This window comes from Papio anubis, chromosome 1 (assembly GCF_008728515.1).
Source record: "Papio anubis isolate 15944 chromosome 1, Panubis1.0, whole genome shotgun sequence".
NCBI lineage: Eukaryota > Metazoa > Chordata > Mammalia > Primates > Cercopithecidae > Papio > Papio anubis.
The window spans coordinates 8712329-8730736 of record NC_044976.1 but is presented as its reverse complement, the minus strand read 5'-3'; the positions used below and the strand labels follow the sequence as shown (position 1 = coordinate 8730736).

At 51.4% G+C, this 18408-nt stretch overlaps 1 protein-coding gene across 2 annotated transcripts in view; it reads left to right on the top strand.

Annotated features, from left to right (window-relative positions):
- CTNNBIP1 (catenin beta interacting protein 1) overlaps positions 1-17655 on the top strand; it is a 57403-nt gene extending 39748 nt beyond the window's left edge. Inside the window, exons 5-6 of one of the 2 annotated variants that reach the window (XM_021935805.2) lie at positions 6435-6548; positions 15150-17655. In XM_021935805.2, the coding sequence (XP_021791497.1) occupies positions 6435-6526 (92 nt within the window). In that variant the 3' untranslated portion in view covers positions 6527-6548; positions 15150-17655. The remainder of the gene's footprint in view (positions 1-6434; positions 6549-15149) is intronic. The other variant, XM_017957032.2, reaches the window with a different exon arrangement.
- Positions 17656-18408: the final 753 nt, after the last annotated feature.

Sequence of the window (18408 nt, the reverse complement as noted above, 5' to 3'; positions counted from 1 at the left end):
GTTCTTGCCTCAGTGCTGCACTGGGGTGGTGCCCAGCAAGTACAGTTCCAGGCCTCTGATGGCTCTTTGAAAAGGCCACCCATGGCCAGTCACCTGTAGAACTGTCATCCTCCTACAGTGCCTCAGAATAGGCCCTTGTCCAGCCAGGTACGGTGGCTCATGCCTGTAATCTCAGCACTTTGGGAGGCCGAGGCGGGCAGATCACAAGGTCAGGAGATTGAGACCATCCTGGCTAACATGGCTAACATGGTGAAACTCCGTCTCTACTAAAAATACAAAAAATTAGCTGGGCGAGGTGGTGGGCGCCTGTAGTCCCAGCTACTCAGGAGACTGAGGCAGGAGAATGGTGTGAACCTGGGAGGCGGGGGATTGCAGTGAGCCAAGATTGCGCCATTGCACTCCAGCCTGGGTGACAGAGCGAGACTCCGTCTCGAAAAAAAAAAAAAAAGAATAGGCCCTGGTTGAGGTGTTGCTGAGAGGGACACTGCCTAGACTTGGCTCATTTTGTCAAGGAAGCTCCTTGTTGTTTCTCTGCCTGGGGACCTCTTGGGGCCATGCCCTGGTCTGCTGCTGCCCTTGTTGTCTCTGGGAGCTGTGTGCTGGCACGGGGGCTCCCAGGCTTGTTCTGCCTCCACCTGATCACGCTCTTTCTCCAAGAGACTTTCCAGGGAAGGTTCCCCCAGCTGCAGCCAGCCAGGCTTTCACCTTTGGAAGCTGAGGCTGCTGGTTCAGGGTCTGCTGCCAGAGAGCCTAAACTAGGTCAGTTGGCTTGAGGGTTACACTGGGAACCTTGTTAAAATATCTGTGGTCACGGGTAGATCAGCAGAAACCAGGCTGTGAGCAAACAGCTTCTCCTTTCATAGAATGGCATGAGGGAGGCAGCTCTCTGCTCCCTTGACCCCCTCAGCGGCCCTGCCCTGTTTTAGGGGTGATGGCCTGATCTCCATGTTACAGCTCAGTGTGGAAAGTTCTTCCTGGAATCCCCCTCAACAGCCTTCTAGCCTCTGTTCTTTCACTTCCTTCTAGAAGCCCTCTCTGACCCCTTCCAAGTCAGTATGTGTCCTGGAGCTCCATGCCAGTCTTACTTACGTCGGGAGCCCCTTGGGGCCAGGGTCTGGGCCGTGTTCACCATCACACACGAGTCCCCCGTCCCGCCTCTGGTGCAGTGTAGGTGTCTGCTGGATGGATGCCTGGACTGCGCCTTCCAGGGCCAGGCTGCTCGAGCAGCTCCTCCCTGGGGGCAGCCGGCTGGGCCCCTCCTTTGCACCAGCCCGGTGCTGTGCGGGTGATCTGCTGGGCTTTCTGGGTCCCCTGTCTCCCCGAGTGTGGCTTGGAGGCTTCTCCCAGGGGCTCCAGGCGGTAACAGATGCTGCACCGAAATTACAGTCAGGCCCAGGGAGAATTCTAGTCTATGGGATGGGAAGCTAATCTTTTTTAACTTTAATCAACACTTACATGAGAATTACCTGTAACCTAATAACAGAATTGAACCCAAAATCACCTATATATTGAATTGAACAGAAATCAGCCAGGAGGATTTGGTGTATAAGTTGTGTCACTGAAAAAGGGGGAAAAAGAATCCCGAGAAAAGCGAGGAATGTGCTGAAGTGCAGGGCCAGCCGCTTACTCAGCACCTGGCTGCGGCTCCAGGGAGGGTCGCTTTGACCCCATCACCCAGCGTCATGGGTTCTGTTGTTTAGAACTGAAAACAGACGCCCGAATGGCCTCAGAGAAGTCCTTGTGTGACTCTACACTTCCCCCATCGAGCCTCAGTAAGAGGCGGGCCCTGTCAGAGAGGGGCATTGAGGGCTGCTCCATCCAACGGCTGGACAGTTCCGCTCACATCAGGCCACAGTTGCTGTGTGCTAGGCACGGTGCCACCCCACAGCACTCTCTGTGACCTCCTGGACCAGCAGAGCAGATGGGCGTGTGAACTGATGCATAAAGGGCTTTGGGCTGAGGGAGGGGAGACCACCTAGGAAGCCATAGAGAAGAGGTGCTGTTTGTATGGGGCCTTGGAGAATGCATGCGGACGTGCATGTAGAGACACTGGTGGGAAGGATGCTACAGGATTCTCCTCTAGAATGCTGGGCAAGAAGGCATGACAGCTTGGGGTTGGGCGGAGGTCAGGGGACAGTCTGTAGCACTGAGTTCTCAGAGCATGGTCTACACATTTGCACACCTCAATCACTGAGGGTGCTTGTTAAAATGCAGACTCCTGGGCCCTGCCATAGCCCCAGAATGCCTGCCAGATGAGCCTGGGAATCTGCATTTTATGCAAACTCCCAAGGTGATTCAATTCTGATGCCCACTAAAATTTGAGAATATGCAAGGATGGGGCAGGCACGGTGGCACATGCCTGTAATCCCAACACTTTGGGAGGCTGAGGTAGGAGATCACTTGAGTCCAGGAGTTTGAGACCAGCCTGGGCAACATAGTGAGACCCTGTCTGTATTGAAGGTGTATATATAAAAGAAAAAGAAAAAAAGAGAGAGAGGATATGTCAGGGTTTTAGGTGAAGAACTGGTCATCTCTGTCCCTTCTTGGCAATCAAAGCTTCCTGGTCTATGAGAGCTTATATTTTGGGGAACCAAGGAATTCGAATAAAGGGAATGACCACCTTACCTGGGAAGACGTATCACAAAGGTCATGTGTGTGTCAGGCTCAGCAGGGATGGGAGGGTGGGAACACAGTGAGATGGATTTTGGGGAGCACGTCTGGGATTGGAACAGAGCAGGGATAGAGCCCCAAGAGCAACCCTGCGGGATGTCGTTTATGATGCTTTATGCTGTGGATGTTATCCTGTGGCTAGCTGGATTGCGGATAGATTGATCACGTTTTGCAGATGAGTAAACTGAGGCTAGATGTGCAGGGACTTCCCCCTGGGATACACAGTTAGTCAGAGTCAGACCCAGGCTGGGTATCAGCTCCAGGGTCTTGGTACTGGGGTACCACAAGGGATCCAAGCCTGGGAGGGCCTTTAGCTGCCTCCTGAGCTCTTGTTGGCTGTTCCACGAGGCCTGGTGTCTCTGCTGGGAGCTGGCTCAGCAGCTCAGCGACTCAGTGCACATCCACACAGCACTGGCTGCTGCAGTGCCACCGCCCAGCAGCCTCCTGTGCCCGTGATGGTTGTCAGCCTGGAGCCCAGGAGGCCCCCCTGAGCCTGGTGCTGCTTTGGCTGCTAAGGCCCTGGTGGATCAGTGACCACCGTCCCCATAGCAACCCGAGTGTTAAGCTGTCTCTGGGTAAAAGTCATCCCCTGGGGACTTGGGGGCATCAGAGCTGAGATGTATAGAACACCCAGCTCATAGCCCCAAGCTGCTGAAAACAGCACATGGCACCAGCAGGTCTTGGTTTGTCTGGGAGGAGGCCCAGTCCAGGTTGGTACCTAAGTTGTGTCCCCTTCAGAAATGCTTCCCTTTGGAGGAGCGTCTGGGTCCTGTTTTTCCAGGTAGCTTTTCCCTAGAGCTGGTGGTTTAGCCACTGCTGTTTTGGAAAGCCAGGTAGCAGATGCTAGTTGGTATTAATAGCAAGATTAATGAGCTCATGGGAGGAGGAAAAGGTACCACAACCAAAAACCATATGGTCAGAGAAGGGGATGAGACACAGAGTGGGCGTTGTCCTGGACACTTGGGAGCATGTGGTCGCATTCCCTCTCAGCCTGGTCTGCCATGTGTGTCAAGGATGGGCCCTGGGCTTGCCAGGTGGCATTCCCTGGACAGTTGTGAAGCACTTAGCCAAAGTTAGCTCCCTCTGCTGATGGTGACTCACAAAGGGAGCTCCCCGTATCAGCCCTGAGAATTTGCAGACCCTGAAGATTTCAGGTTACATTTCTGAGTTTTCACAGCCCACATTTTTACCCTCTTTAGGAAGGAGTAAGGCTCCTGAGGAGTTCAGGAGGCCTCCAAATACCTGACCCCAGAATGTCTGACACTGTCCGGGGAAGTTCTGGACAGCAAGGAAGGGGGGTGGTGAGGATTTCAGTAGTGGTCTTGCAGGATGGTGTGGCAGAAGCTCCCTGTCCCCAGGGCACATGGTTGTGGGGAGCTGGGCCTGGGAGAATCCTGATTCTTTTTTTTTTTTTTGAGAGATGAAGTCTTGCTCTGTTGCTCATGCCAGAATGCAGAATGCAGTGGCACGATCTCGGCTCACTGCAACCTCCGCCTCCCAGGTTCAAGTGACTCTCCTGCCTCAGCTTCCCAAGTAGCTGGTACTACAGGCTTATACCACCATGCCCAGCTAACTTTTGTTATTTTTTTAGTGGAGACGGGGTTTCATCATGTTGGCCAGGCTGGTCTTGAACTCCTGACCTCAGGTGATCCACCTGCCTCGGCCTCTTAAAGTGCTGGGATTACAGGCATGAGCCACCACACCCGGCCTAGAATCCTAGTTCTCAGTTGGGTGATGCAGGAATGTCCATCTGTGACTGAAGTCCCCCTTTTTCTCCAGGGACATTGTACAGGGCTGTGCCCTGCCTGATCTGTGGAGCCTGCAGGGCCTGCGGCCTTTGGGAATTTAGCCAGGCTTTTTTGTGCCCTCAATTTTGGAGGAAGGACTTGTGCTCAGGTCTGTTTTCTTTCTCCTTGGCCACCTCTGAGCACCTGTGCTGAGTTGGACTTTGCAGGATCCTGGATCTGGAGAAGTTCTGCAGGGTAGGAGGTCAGCTTGTCCCTCCCACACCTGGATGCTTTGGTGAAATGAAGGCAGGACCGAGCCCTCCTCTTGGCTGTGAAAGCAGACCCCACCATGTTGGATAGTCCAGGGAGGCACAGTGAAGGTGGAAACAGGGTCCACAGATCAGGGTCACAGGCCTTTGTCTACTACATTTCACCCATGTGGCCTGGGAATGGCTTGTTTCCAAATTTGCAAATTAGGAGCTAGTGCAGCACTAGGCTCCGCCAAGATTTCCCCAACCAGGTCTGTGAAATGCCCTTGCTCCGTGGATTGGCCTTGGGGCTTTAGCATCTCCATGTTCCTCTTTTTCATCCACTATTGCTGACCCAGCTATAATCCTGCAGGGCCAATAGGAGCCTGCCCTGGCAGTTCAGGAAATGCATCGAGCTGCCCAGTATATTCAGGAAAGGACCTTTGAAGGACTTCAGCTTAAGAGTCTCAAATAGCAAGAGTGATTCTCAGCAGACTTTGGGAGTTGTCAGAGGCCCCCAGGAGGCTTTCTCCAAAAGCCTGAGTGAGCCAGGCCAGGCCTAGGGTGAGTGTTAGCGGGAGCAGAGCTGGTTCCAGCATGCTGGTGGGAGTTCGTCCTGAGTTTCCATTGTCTCTCTCCCGCCCCCTGGTTAGGGGCCAGCTTCCCTTTTCTAAGCTCCTGCATATTTGTCATTTTTTCTCCCCAGTCAATTGACTGGGCTCCACTAAAGGGGCAAAGCTGGCATTGAGCATGGGATGGGAGGGTCTGCTGGATGCCCTGCCCTGGTTTGGAAAGCTACGCCCTTCCCAGTGTCCTGGCCCTGGTTTCCAGGGCAGGTGAGCCAGGGGACTAGTGAGGTGTCTGGCAGGGCAGTAGGCAGAGATAGGGAGCAGGGCTCCGGGAAGATAGGAAGTGGGGACCAGGTAGGGGCAGGGGGCCAGGGCCAGGGCTCTTCTTAGGTTGACACTCTGGGTTCCATGTTGAATTATCTCCAAGGTGTCCCTGGGCTGCTTTGGTGGTGTTTTTAAGCCCTGGTTCGTAGTTCCATTCTGATGGAACTAAGACGCTAGGAGGCCAGATGAGCCTTAGTGCTCTGGGTAAGTGGAGAGGTCCGTGGTTTCCTTTCTCCTTCTAGGGTGAAGTCATGGGCTTTGGATTCTGGATCTGGGTCTTCTCTCTGCCTCTGATTCACTGAGTTGCTTTGTCTCTCTGAGTTTCAGGTTCCTCATCTATAAAGATTTATCCTGTGTCCCAGGTACTTGCCCAGATACTGTAACTATGTCAGTGAACAAAACCAAGTCCCTGATCACATGAGGTGTACGTGCCAGTGGAGAAAGGAAGGTCAGCTCAATATAGAGCTCTGTGAATAGCACTGAGGGTGCCAAAGACCTCATTCACCTGAGGGATTGAGACACAAGGGTCATTTTAGAAGTTGTGTTCAGGGAGGGCCTCTATGAAGTGCAAGAACCATGAGATAAACTTGGAGAAGAGCATCAAGGCAACGAAGCGGCAGGTGCAAAGGCCCTGGGGTGCAAGGACTTGTGCTTGAAGTACAGCCAGGGGCCCATGTAGCTGGCGCAGCGAGTGGTGAGAGGTGTGTTGTAAAAGGAGGTGAAGTGGCCATCAGAGACCAGTGTGTGTGGGTCCTGCGGGCCACAGTGAGGAGATGGGCATTGGCCTTGAGTATGATGAGCAGTCTTGCAGTAGAAGCTTCTGGAGGGTTTTGAGCAAAGGCATGGTAGGAGCTGACTTAGGTTTCTAACAACTTCTTCCTGGCTGTTATGTGGAGACTGGACCATCAGGGACCAGCGAGAGGAGGTCAAGGCAAGCGGGGATTCAGGAGTCCACCCACCCCGGACCAGGGGGTGGTGGCAGAAGTGATGATGTACTCAGCATCTACCTTGTAAGTAGAGAAGTGGAGTCAATGGGATTTGCTGATGCATTGTGTGTGGAGTGTATGTGACAGAAGAATTGGGAAGACCCCAGGACTTCTGACCTGAGCAACAGGAAGGTGGAGGTGCCGTCAGCTGAGATGGGAGAGACTGTGGAGCAGGCTTGGCAGCTGCACCACCTGACACTCCCACCAGCAATGGATGAGGGTTCCAGTTGCTCCACAACCTGGCCAACACTTGTTCTCAGCTGTCTTTTTGATTCTAGTAGATGTGAAATGGTTTATCATTATGGTTTTGGGTTTTTGTTGTTGTTGTTGTTGTTGTTGTTGTTTTTTTTTTTTTTTTTTTTTTGAGACGGAGTCTTGCTCTGTCGCCCAGGCTGGAGTGCAGTGGCCGGATCTCAGCTCACTGCAAGCTCCGCCTCCCGGGTTCACGCCATTCTCCTGCCTCAGCCTCCCGAGTAGCTGGGACTACAGGCGCTGCCACCTCGCCCGGCTATTTTTTGTATTTCTTAGTAGAGACGGGGTTTCACCGTGTTAGCCAGGATGGTCTCGATCTCCTGACCTCGTGATCCGCCCATCTCGGCCTCCCAAAGTGCTGGGATTACAGGCTTGAGCCACCGCGCCCGGCCTGTTGTTGTTGTTTTTGAGACGGAATCTTGGTCTGTCACCCAGACTAGAGTGCAGTGGCGTGCTCTCAGCTCACTGCGACCTCCACCTCCCGGGTTCAAGAGATTCTCCTGCCTCATCTCCCGAGTAGCAGGGACTACAGGAGCGCACCACCATATCTGGCTAATTTTTGTATTTTTAGTAGAGACGGGGTTTCACCATGTTGGATAGGCTGGTCTCAAACTCCTGACCTCAGGTGATCTACCCGCCCTGGCCTCCCAAAGTGCAGAGATTACAGGCGTGAACCACTGTGCCTGGCTTTGTTTTTTGTTTTTTGTTTTTTGTTTTTTGTTTTTTGTTTTTTGTTTTGAGACAGAGTCTCACTCTGTCACCCAGGCTGGAGTGCAGTGGCGTAATCTTGGCTCACTGCAACCTCCACCTCTTGGGTTCAAGCAATTCTTCTGTCTCTGCCTCTCAAGTAGCTGGAATTACAGCCACATGCCACTACGCCTGGCCAATTTTTGTATTTTCAGTAGAGACGAGGTTTCATGATGTTGGCCAGGCTGGTCTCAAACTCCTGACCTCAGGTGATCCAACCGCCTTGGCCTCCCAAAGTGCTGGGATTACAGGCGTGAGCCACTGTGCCCGGCCTTGTTTTTTGTTTTGAGATGGAGACTCACTCTGTTGCCCAGGTTGGAGTGCAGTGATATAATCTTGGCTCACTGCAACCTTCACCTTCTGGGTTCAAGCAATTCTCCTGCCTCAGCCTCCCGAGTAGCTGGGATTACAGGAGCACTCCACCATGCCTAGCTAATTTTTGTATTTTTGGTAGAGATGGGGTTTCGCCATGTTGGTCAAGCTGGCCTCAAACTCCTGTCCTCAGGTGATCTGCCCATCTCAGCCTCCCAAAGTGCTGGGATTACAGGTGTGGGCCATCATGCCTGGCCTTGTTGTGGTTTTGCTTTGCATTTCCGTAATGACAGATGATGTTGAGCATCTTTTCATGTATTTATTGGCCATTTATATACCTTCTTTGGAGAAATGTCTGTTGAAGTCTTTGCCTTTTTTTTTTTTTTTTTCTTTTTTTTGAGACGGAGTCTCACTCCGTCGCCCAGGCTGGAGTGCAATGGTGCAATCTCGGCTCACTACAAGCTGTACCTCCCAGGTTCACGCCATTCTCCTGCCTCAGCCTCGCGAGTAGCTGGGACTACAGGCACCCACCACCACGCTTGGCTAATTTTTTGTATTTTTAGTAGAGATGGGGTTTCACCGTGTTAGCCAGGATGGTCTCGATATCCTGACCTCATGATCTGCCCATCTCGGGCTGGGATTACGGGCGTGAGCCACCATGCCCGGCCACCCATTTTTTAATATTGGGGTTCTTGAGAGTTTTGTTTGTTTGTTTGTTTGTTTTTTGAGATGGCGTCTCACTCTGTCGCCCAGGATGGAGTGCAGCGGCGTGATCTTGGCTCACCGCAACCTCTGCCTCCCAGGTTCAAGTGATTCTCCTGCCTCAGCCTCCTGAGTAGCTGGCACTACAGGTTTGTGCCACCACACCCTGCTAATTTTTTATTTTTAGTAGAGACAGGGTTTCACTATGTTGGCCAGGCTGGTCTCAAACTCCTGACCTCAGGTGATCCACCCACCTCAGCCTCCCAAAGTGCTGGAATTACAGTCGTGAGCCACCGAACCCGGCCTGTTATTGAGTTTTTAAGAGTTCTTTATGGACTGGGCATGGTGGCTCACGCCTATAATCCCAACACATTGGGAGGCCAAGGTGGGTGGATTGCCTGAGGTCAGGAGTTCGAGACCAGCCTGGCCAACATGGTGAAACCGCATCTCTACTAAAAATAAAAAAATTATCCAGGCATGGTGGTGGGCGCCTGTAATCCCAGGTACTCTGGAGGCTGAGGCAGGAGAATTGCTTAAACACAGGAGGCAGAGGTTGCGGTGAGCTGAGATCGCGCCACTGCCCTCCAGCCTGGGCAACAGAACAAGACTCCCTCTAAAAAAAAAAAAAAAGGCCGGGCGCGGTGGCTCAAGCCTGTAATCCCAGCACTTTGGGAGGCCGAGACGGGCGGATCACGAGGTCAGGAGATCGAGACCATCCTGGCTAACACGGTGAAACCCCGTCTCTACTAAAAATACAAGAAAATTAGCCGGGCGAGGTGGTGGGCGCCTGTAGTCCCAGCTACTTGGGAGGCTGAGGCAGGAGAATGGCGTGAACCCGGGGGGGCGGAGCTTGCAGTGAGCCGAGATCGCGCCACTGCACTCCAGCCTGGGGCACAGAGCAAGACTCCGTCTCAAAAAAAAAAAAAAAAGAGTTTTTTTAATATATTTTGGGTAACAGTCCCTTACCAGATATGTGATTTGTCAATATTTTCTTTCATTCTGTGTGTTGTCTTTTCACTTTCTCAATGATGTCTTTTGAAACAGAAAAGTTTTTAATCTTGATAAAGTTCGATTTATTTTTTTCTTCTGTTGCTTGTGCTTTAGCTATCATATCTAAGAAACCATCTCCTGCCAGGTGTGGAGGCTCATGCTTGTAATCCCAGTACTTTACATGGCAGAGGCAAGAGGATGGCTTGAGCCCGGGAGTTCAAGACCAGCCTGGGCAACACAGGAAGACACCTCATTTGTCAAAACAATTTTTTCTTTTTTCTTTTTTTTTTTTTTGAGACAGAGTCTCACTCTGTCGCCCAGACTAGAATGCAGTGGTGTGATCTCAGCTCACTGCAACCTCCAGCTCCTGGGTTCAAACAATTCTCATGCCTCAGCTTCCCAAGTAGCTGGGACTACAGGCATGCACCACCACGCCCAGCTAATTTTTTTTGTATTTTTAGTAGAGATGGGGTTTCACCATGTTGACCAGGCTGGTCTCAAACTCCTGACCTCAAGTGATCTGCCCACCTCGGCCAAAAAAAATTAATTAGCTGGGTGTAGCAGTGTGCGCTTGTGGTCCCAGCTACTCAGGAGGCTGAGGTGAGAGAATCGATTGGGTCCAGAAGGTCAAGGCTGCACAGTGAGTGCTGATTGTACCACTGCACTCTAGCCTGGGTGACAGACCAAGACCCTGTCCAAAAAAGAAAAGCATTTCCTAACCCAAGGTCGTGAAAATTTGTTTCTATATTTTCTTCCAAGATTTTTCTAACTTTATCTCTTATATATAGGTCATTTATCCATTTCAGGTTAATTTTTGTAGATGCTGCAAGGTAAGGGTCGAGTTTCATCCTGTGCATGTGAATATCCAGTTGTCCCAGCACCCATTAGTTCAGTTCTTCCCCACTGAATTGTCTTGGCACCCTTGTCAAAAATCAACTGGCCATAGTCGGAAGGTTTATTTCTGAACGCTCATTTTTGTTCCACTGATCTATGTCTGTCCTTATGCCAGTACCACCCAGTCTCATTGACGTTGCCTTTGTAGTAAGTTTTGAAATCGGGAAGTGTGAGTCAACTTGTTCTTCTTTTTCAAGGTGGTGTTGGATATTCTGGGTCCCTTGCCTTTCCATATGAATGTTAGGATCAATTTGTCAATTTCTACAAAAAAGGCAGTTTTTAAAAACTCCCCAAGAAAGGGATTTTGATAGGGATCATGTATTGAATTTTATTCAGTAATGTTATGTACTGTTCAAAGCACAAAAATTTGCACTTTGTTAAATTATTATTATTAATGCAATTATAAGTGGAATCATTTTCTTAATTTTACTTTCAGATTGTTCATTGCTAGTGTATAAAAATACAATTGATTTTTGTAGATTGACCTTGTATCCTATACCTTTAACTTGTTTATTAGTTCTAATAGTTTTTTAGTGGGCCAGGTGCAGTGGCTCAAGCCTGTAATCCCAGCACTTTGGGAGGCCAAGGTGGGTGGATCACTTGAGCTCAGGAGCTCGAGACCAACCTGGACAACATGGCAAAACCCCATCTCTACAAAAAATATAAAAATTAGCCAGATGTGGTGGCATGCGCTTATAGTCCCAGCTACTCAGGAGGTTGAAGTGGGAGGATTTCTTGAGCCTGGGAGGCGGAGATTGCAGTGAGCCAAGATTATGCCACTGTACTCTGGCCTGGGTGACAGAGTGAGACCCTGTCTCAAAAAAAATAAAATTTTTTTTAGTGGATTCCTTATGATTTTCTATATATAAGATCATGTCATCTACAAATAGAGATAGTTTTACTTTTTCCTTTCCAATCTGGATGGCTTTTATCTTTTTTTCTTAGCTTTCCTAACCTGGAATGAACCTTCAAGACAATATTGAATAAGAACAGTGAAAGCGGACATCCTTTTCTTGTTCATAATCTTGGTAGGGGAGAGCTTTCACCACAAATATGATAAGAGCTGTGGGATTTTCATAGATGACCTTTATCAGATTGAAGATATTCTCTTCTATTCTAGTTTGTTGAGTGGTTTTTTGTTTTGTTTTGTTTTGTTTTTTCATACAGAGTTTCGCTCTTGTTGCCCAGACTGGAGTACAATGGCGCGATCTCCTCTCACTGCAACCTCCACCTCCCAGGTTCAAGCAATTCTCCTGCCTCAGCCTTCCTGAGTAGCTGGGATTATAGGCATGCGCCACCATGCCTGGCTAATTTTGTATTTTTAGTAGAGATGGGGTTTCACCATGTTGGTCAGGCTGGTCTCAAACTCTTGACCTCAGGTGATCCACCCACCTCTGCCTCCCAAAGTGCTGGGATTACAGGCATGAGCCACCACACCCAGCCTTGAGTGGTTTTATTATGTTGGATTTCATCAGCTGCTTTTCCTGTATGGTTTTTGTCCTTTATTCTATTGATACAGTGTTTTACAGTCATTGATTTTCAGATGTTAAACCAACCTTGCATTCCTGGGATAAATCTCACCTGGTCAGGGTATAGAATCCTTTTTATATGTTGTTGTATTCAGTTTGCTAGCATTTTGTTGGGCATGTTTGCATCTATATTCATGTGAGATACTCATCTGTAGTTCTCTTTTCTTCTGACACTGTCATCGGGTTTTGGCTATCCTTATCTTTTAATGTGTTAGAGTGTGGAACAGGAGAGACAGATCAACCTCTCCCCTCCTACGCTCACCTGCATCTAGTGGGAAGGGACAAATAGAAGTTCTGAGCTCAAGTTCAGACAGTGTCAGCAGAGGTACCAAGAGGGAAGACAGAGCTTCATCTGTAAAACAGGATAGGAAACCCAGCTGGCAGCCTGGAGGTAGTGGGCTGGCCTGCTGCCTTCTTTGCAGTACATCTAGACAGTGAGAATACCTGAGGGAGCTGCCATATGCTGGCCTTCAAAGGAAAGACTGTAGCACTCGACCTCTGAGGTCCCTCCTGGCTCTAAAACTCCAGCTCTGAGGGATGGAGTCATGATCGTAATGTAACAGCTCACCCTCCCTATTCGCTTACTGGCCCAAATTTCATAGAGAAGAGGAAAGGGGGACCAGTGTCCTCAGCTAGAAGCCTGTCAGGTTCATGGCCAGACCTTATTGAATGACAAATACCTGGCCGACCAGTGACAAGGATAGGTCAGAGAATGCTCTGGAAGAACTGAGAGCCTGCCTTCTTTTTGGTCCCAAAGGAAAGCAGATCCTTGTGGTAGAGCCTGGAAAACATCCTTAAGGAACAGAAGAGAGCACAGACAGGCCGCAGCTCTGCAGGCCTTTTCCTCTCTGCAGGGCTCCAGCAGCACAGTGGGAGGCTCTATAAATGCCGCCAGGGAAGAGGGTGGCAGCTGGCAGTGTGGGAAGGGTAGGACTCTTGCAAATCCTTTACTTCAATTGTCTTGTTAAATAGCCATCAGAGTCCCTGTGTGACCTGGAGAAGATTACTTCCTTCGCACCCTCAGAGCACAGGACAGGCACACACACTGGGAAGGCTGTGGAGTCAGGAGTCCTGGTCCCTAGGTCTGGGCTCCTCCGAGGAGCTAATGGCCCATTCCCTCTATAGACGCACCATTCCCTCCTGGGGCATCCCGTGCTACTTTTGCACCTGCAGCTCACTAAGAGGCCCAAGGTCCCTGAGCGAAAGCCCACGAGGCAGGCAGGGAGAGGAGCGAGCGGGCTGCCACCATCACTGCCACTAAGGCATCTTCTGCTGACAACTCCCCTTTCACAGACTTCTGCCAGCCCCCTTCTGATTAGCAAGCTGGGCAAGCAGCACTCAGGAAAAGTCGGCATCTGTTAGGTAACCAACTCAGCTGCCATGCAGGGGATGATGTAATCTTGGATTCTGTGGTTGCTAGGAAAATTCTGCCTGCAGTGATATTGCGTGGTCCTAGGGCTCAGGCGAAAACAGAATGTTCCCGAGAAGACAGGGGAAGGATTCACAGGGCTTCCCAAATGAGGGAGCCCCATCCCAGGAAGCCAGACGACTCGTGCCCTCTTCTAGATGCTGATTTCCCTTCTGAGCAATGGAGGTTGTGCTGGTAAAGCCAGAACCCCATGAAGGCAGGCTGGCGGTGGGAGGTGACAAGGCTTATTCCCTTAGCAGCACCTTGGTGCTCTAGTGCCAGGTAGAAGGTGTGTCTTGTCATTGATCTTTGTATTTGGGCCCTCCGTCTCTGGCCTCCCGATGACTGGGTGCGTCCTCCCTCTCTTGGTAGAGCAGTTGGAAGGAGGTCATCACATGCTGGCTGTGGGGGAGACCTGGCTCACTGAGTGGGGGCCAGCTCACTCTGCCACTCCATTTCACACGCCAGGAGCCTCACTTCACACCCCCCACACTGGCCCACCCTCGGGTGGCCTTTCCTGTCTCTCCTGTTCCGATCCACCCCCTCCCAGCGAGAATGCCTGCAGTAGTACAGACAAGATGTCAGAAAGACAACGGGCAGCCAGACTGGTACTTTTTGGGGCAAAGTGAAGATCTGCCCTTTTACAAAGGGGGCGAGAGTAGCAGGACCAGATCAGGGAGTCAGGGTGGGACCCTGCAGATCACCTTCTGGCCCACAGCCCCTCCCCAGCCATATCAGCCCCTTCCTCCCCAGGCAGTTGTGGGTGTCGGCAGCGGGTCAGCATTTCGAGCTTTGCCCTCCTGCCACTGCCTATTCTGGCCGCTCATCAGAACCTGTCCTCTGGAAAACAAAACAAAAGAAGTGATTTTACAAGTGCCTGGGCCAGAATCTCAAATTCAGGATTAAGAAAAAGAAAGATGGCCGGGCGTGGTGGCTCACGCCTGTAATCCCTGCACTTTGGGAGGCCGAGGTGGGTGGATCATAGGTCAGGAGTTTTGAGAACAGCCTGACCAACATGGTGAAACCCTGTCTCTACTAAAAATACAAAAAAATTAGCCAGGTGTGGTGGCCCGTGCCTGTAATCCCAGCTGCTCAGGAGGCTGAGGCAGGAGAATCGCTTGAACCCGGGAGGCAGAGGTTGCAGTGAGCCGAGATTACGCCACTGTACTCCAGCCTGGGCGACAGAGCGAGACTCCATTTCAAAAAAAAAAAAAAAGAAAAAGAAGGATTGTGGGCATATCTGTCTCAGTCAGAGCCAGGTGGACAGGAGGCTGGACATGGGCCCGACCATGCTCCCTGGAAGAAGTGTTGGGTTTGGGTGAAGGCGAAGCTGCTGCAAAGAGGAATGGCTATTTAAAACTACAGTGAGCCAGACCCTCTGAAGGCATCAAGACGTGAGTCTTGAGAAGAAAGAGGGAGGTTCCCAGGGGCCACCCCGCCTCCAGCTTTGGTAACTCAGGAGCAAGGGCTGTGAGCAGAGCTGAGCCCTGCTCCAGGTCACCTGGGGCCTCATCATGGCTCACCTGTCAGCTGTGTAGCCTTGAGCAAGCCTCTGAGTCTCACCCTGGCAGCCCTGCCTTGTAGCCCTACAGCAGGGTTGCAGGCCTTGTCCCCAGCCAGGCTTCAGGGAAGCCCAGAGGGGAGGAAGACTTCCTCGGACGCACTTTGTCCTCGGAAAGTGCCGCGATCCTGGTGGACGGGAGCTCCAGCTTGGCCACAGCCTCCTTGCTTGTCCTGCTCATAAGCCAATGCTGGAAGCCCCATCAGCGATCCTTGTCCCCTTATCTGCAGGTGCAGAGGACGTGGTGATGGCGTTTTCCAGGTCGGAGACAGAAGACCGAAGGCAGTAGCTGCAAAGCCCTTGGAACACCCTGGATGCTGTTGAGGGCCAAGAGATCTGTGTGGCTCCTGGGCCGGCTGAGTGGCAGCAGACCCCCTTGCCCCACCTCCCACTTCCCCTACCCAACCCTGCCCTGCCCCATCCCACCTCACAGCTACTCAGTGGGGCTGGCATCAAGGGAGACACCAGTGGTGCGTTTATGATTGGCTTAAAGGGATGGACTTGTGATTGGCTGCAGGAAGAAACTTTTTTATTTTTTAAATCTTGACCAACAGAAACCTTTTATTTTTATTTCTGACTCTTATTTTTTAAAAAATTTGCGCCTCGGTATCTGGCTTCCCTGGAAGCTCTCCGAGCTCTGGTGCTTTAGTTAGGTTATTTTTTAGAAATGTGAAGAGGTCTGATTGGCTGCTTAAACTGGAAAGGGACTGTGATTGGCTGGTTAATGGGAAACGGTTTTTTCTTTGATTGGCTGCAGGTGTTCTGCTGATATCAACGGCTTCCCTATTTTGAATGCAGAAAACAGGGTCTGGGACATTAGTCGTTATATTTGACTTGAAAAGAAACCAAGTGCGCTTTGCAATATTTATTACACAAAGAACTTGCTGCTGCCTTCACATTTGGGGTTTGTGTTTGATTGGCTTTCGGTGCGTGTGTTTGGTTTCCCATTGGTTCACCCGTGACTCCTGTTGCCATGGATTCACCCCCCTCTGCTGCCGGCTCTGGGCCTGAGGGTCCACCTGGAGAGTACATTTGCTTTAATGAGTGCACCTGCCTCCACCAGCAAGGTGATCCCAAGGACCCTGAGCAGCTGGAAAGTTGGGCCCCCGAGGAGCTTTGTGTCGTCTTGAACCCAACAGCCCAGAGCCTAGAGGTAACCGTTAGTCGGGGTTTACGTGCATTGCCTGCATGAGCTGGCAACCAGCCAGCGTCCCTTGGTGAGAAAGGGATTGCCGAGCACCGTCCAGGCCCCGCCAGCCGGTCTGGGCCCAGCAGAGGCGCACTACCCAGCTCTGCCCTCTTGGCCATCCCTCTGTGTACCACTTCCTGAGGCCTCATTCTGGGGGTTCTGTTGGAAAGGGGAGGAGCTTCTCCCAGTGTGAGACCCCAAAAGGCTCTGGAGGTCATCTAGCAGAGGTCTCTGCTTGGGAGCCCAGAACCCATGTAAAAGCCCCAGCTTGGCTCACAAGGCCCAGGAGATCTCCAGCTCTAAACACCAACCCCTGACCTACCCCAGCCAGGCTCCCACCTGTCTGCTGCCAGCGCAATACGTCCTGGCCAGCACTGGAGTTCTCTCATTGGAGGCCCGTGCCCTCCACTCCACTGCCTTTGGAAGGGTCTCTCTCCACGTCAGCCTGGAAGGGACAGTGTCATTTGTTTATGAAGTGCCACTGGGACATCTGGCTGGGCCTTCACCAAGCAAGTCCCTTCGACCGACCCTTAAGCCAAACTCAGGCCCAGAATTGGCAAACTCAGTTCAGAATGGCAGTCCTGGAGGTGGGGGGTGAGGGGCAGGTCTAGTGTTCCTGCAGGAACCCTAAGTCCTCCCACCTGCCACCGCCTTCCCTGGGAGGGGGGTGGTCCTCCTAGCTCCCTGGATCACTGGCAGGTGTGGGATCTGGGGAGAGGGGATGGAGAAAGATGCAGTCCTCAGGAAGGGGGCCGCCACCCTCCCCTACGCTGGTAGATGCTGAGGCCCCTAGGTGCCCAGAGCCAGGGGCACCGTCTCAGAACCAAATCTTTCCCCTTTCTTGGGGCTTGGGGCTCGGGCCATAGGGGCTCCTGAGTGTCATGAAGTGCACAGGAACCAAATGACTGAGCCCTGGAGAGCCCCATAGTCAGTGGGTGGTTCACGCTGTGCTCTGGCACCATCAGCCTGTCCCAGATCGAGCTTCAGGCTAAGACCCTGTGTCCTCCACCATGCACTCACCCCTAGCCCTGGCTAGCTGACAGTCAGCTGTGGGGAACACAGCTACAACCCTACCCTGGCAGGGACCTGAGAGCATCTTCTCAGGAGGGGCAGCGCATGTGTGCATGTGCTGTGTGAGTGAGCACACCCGTGTTCTCACTCAGATATACACGTGCACACACACGCACTCTCCCAGCTCAGTGGCCTGGAGGTCTGACTGAGGCCCTGGGGAAAGGTGAGTTCTTTCATCTCCCTCCTCCAGGTCGTCGTGCCTGGAGTCAGGTGTCAAGGCCACACTGCTGGCTGCCCCCTTTTTGTACCTGTAGCTCCTATAAAGGGCCCACACCTGGTGGATACCTGGTTGAGTGTGTGGTCTCTGCCCCAGCCTGTCCTTGTCACGATCACAGGCCTTGCCTTTGTAACAACGACGACCCCGGCCTGTCTCATCTTCTGAAGAGGAAAAGTCAAAGTGTTGCTGTGGCTTCATATTTCAACTAAAAATATATCTGTTGGAGAAAGAAATTAACAATAAAGAATTTTCATAGGTTGGTGTGTGAGCTGAGCTGGTTTCTCCCTCGGAATCAGGCGCTCTGACTGATTTCCCTACATCACGTGGGCTCTGCTGCTGCGGGGCCCCTCCTTCCCAGGGAGGCACAGCCAGGAAGGACAACACCAAGTTTGAGAAGTGTCTGTGACCTGAGTTGAGCTCAGGGTTTGGAAGAATTTCTAGATGTACCCAGCCCAGCTCGAGGGTCCTTAGGAAGGTTGAACCTCCTTTTTGACCTGGAGATTTTAAACATCATTCCAGATTCAACTGAGACCAGTAAACTTCAGAGGCAGCCTCATCCTTCCACACCTGTGAAAAGACACGAAGCACTCCGTCAGGGTGTGGGGATCCCACCATCCTAGGCACCGCAACATCCTGATGTGATGGCACCGGTCTTAGAATGCTTGTTACAGACACCCAGACAGAGTATCTGTCCCTTCCACCGTCCCAGAAGTGGAAGATGTATTGGTTTTCAGCTGGATGTACAAGTTTGGAAGCTGAAATCATTTCTGCTTCAAGAATTTTTGCTTCGGAAGCATTTTCTAGAAATTTTCATTTCCACCCTTCATAAACTCATTTTTGGGTCTTTTTTTTTTTTTTTCCTCTTTACATGGTCTCACTGCTTCTATTTCCTTTTCAAAGAATTTCACTGGGTCCTAGAGGCTATGAAGTTTACAGAATATGAGTACAATGGCACAACCAACATCATTAAATCTTTGTGTTTGGGGAGATATTGGGTCTTTTAGCCGCCCAT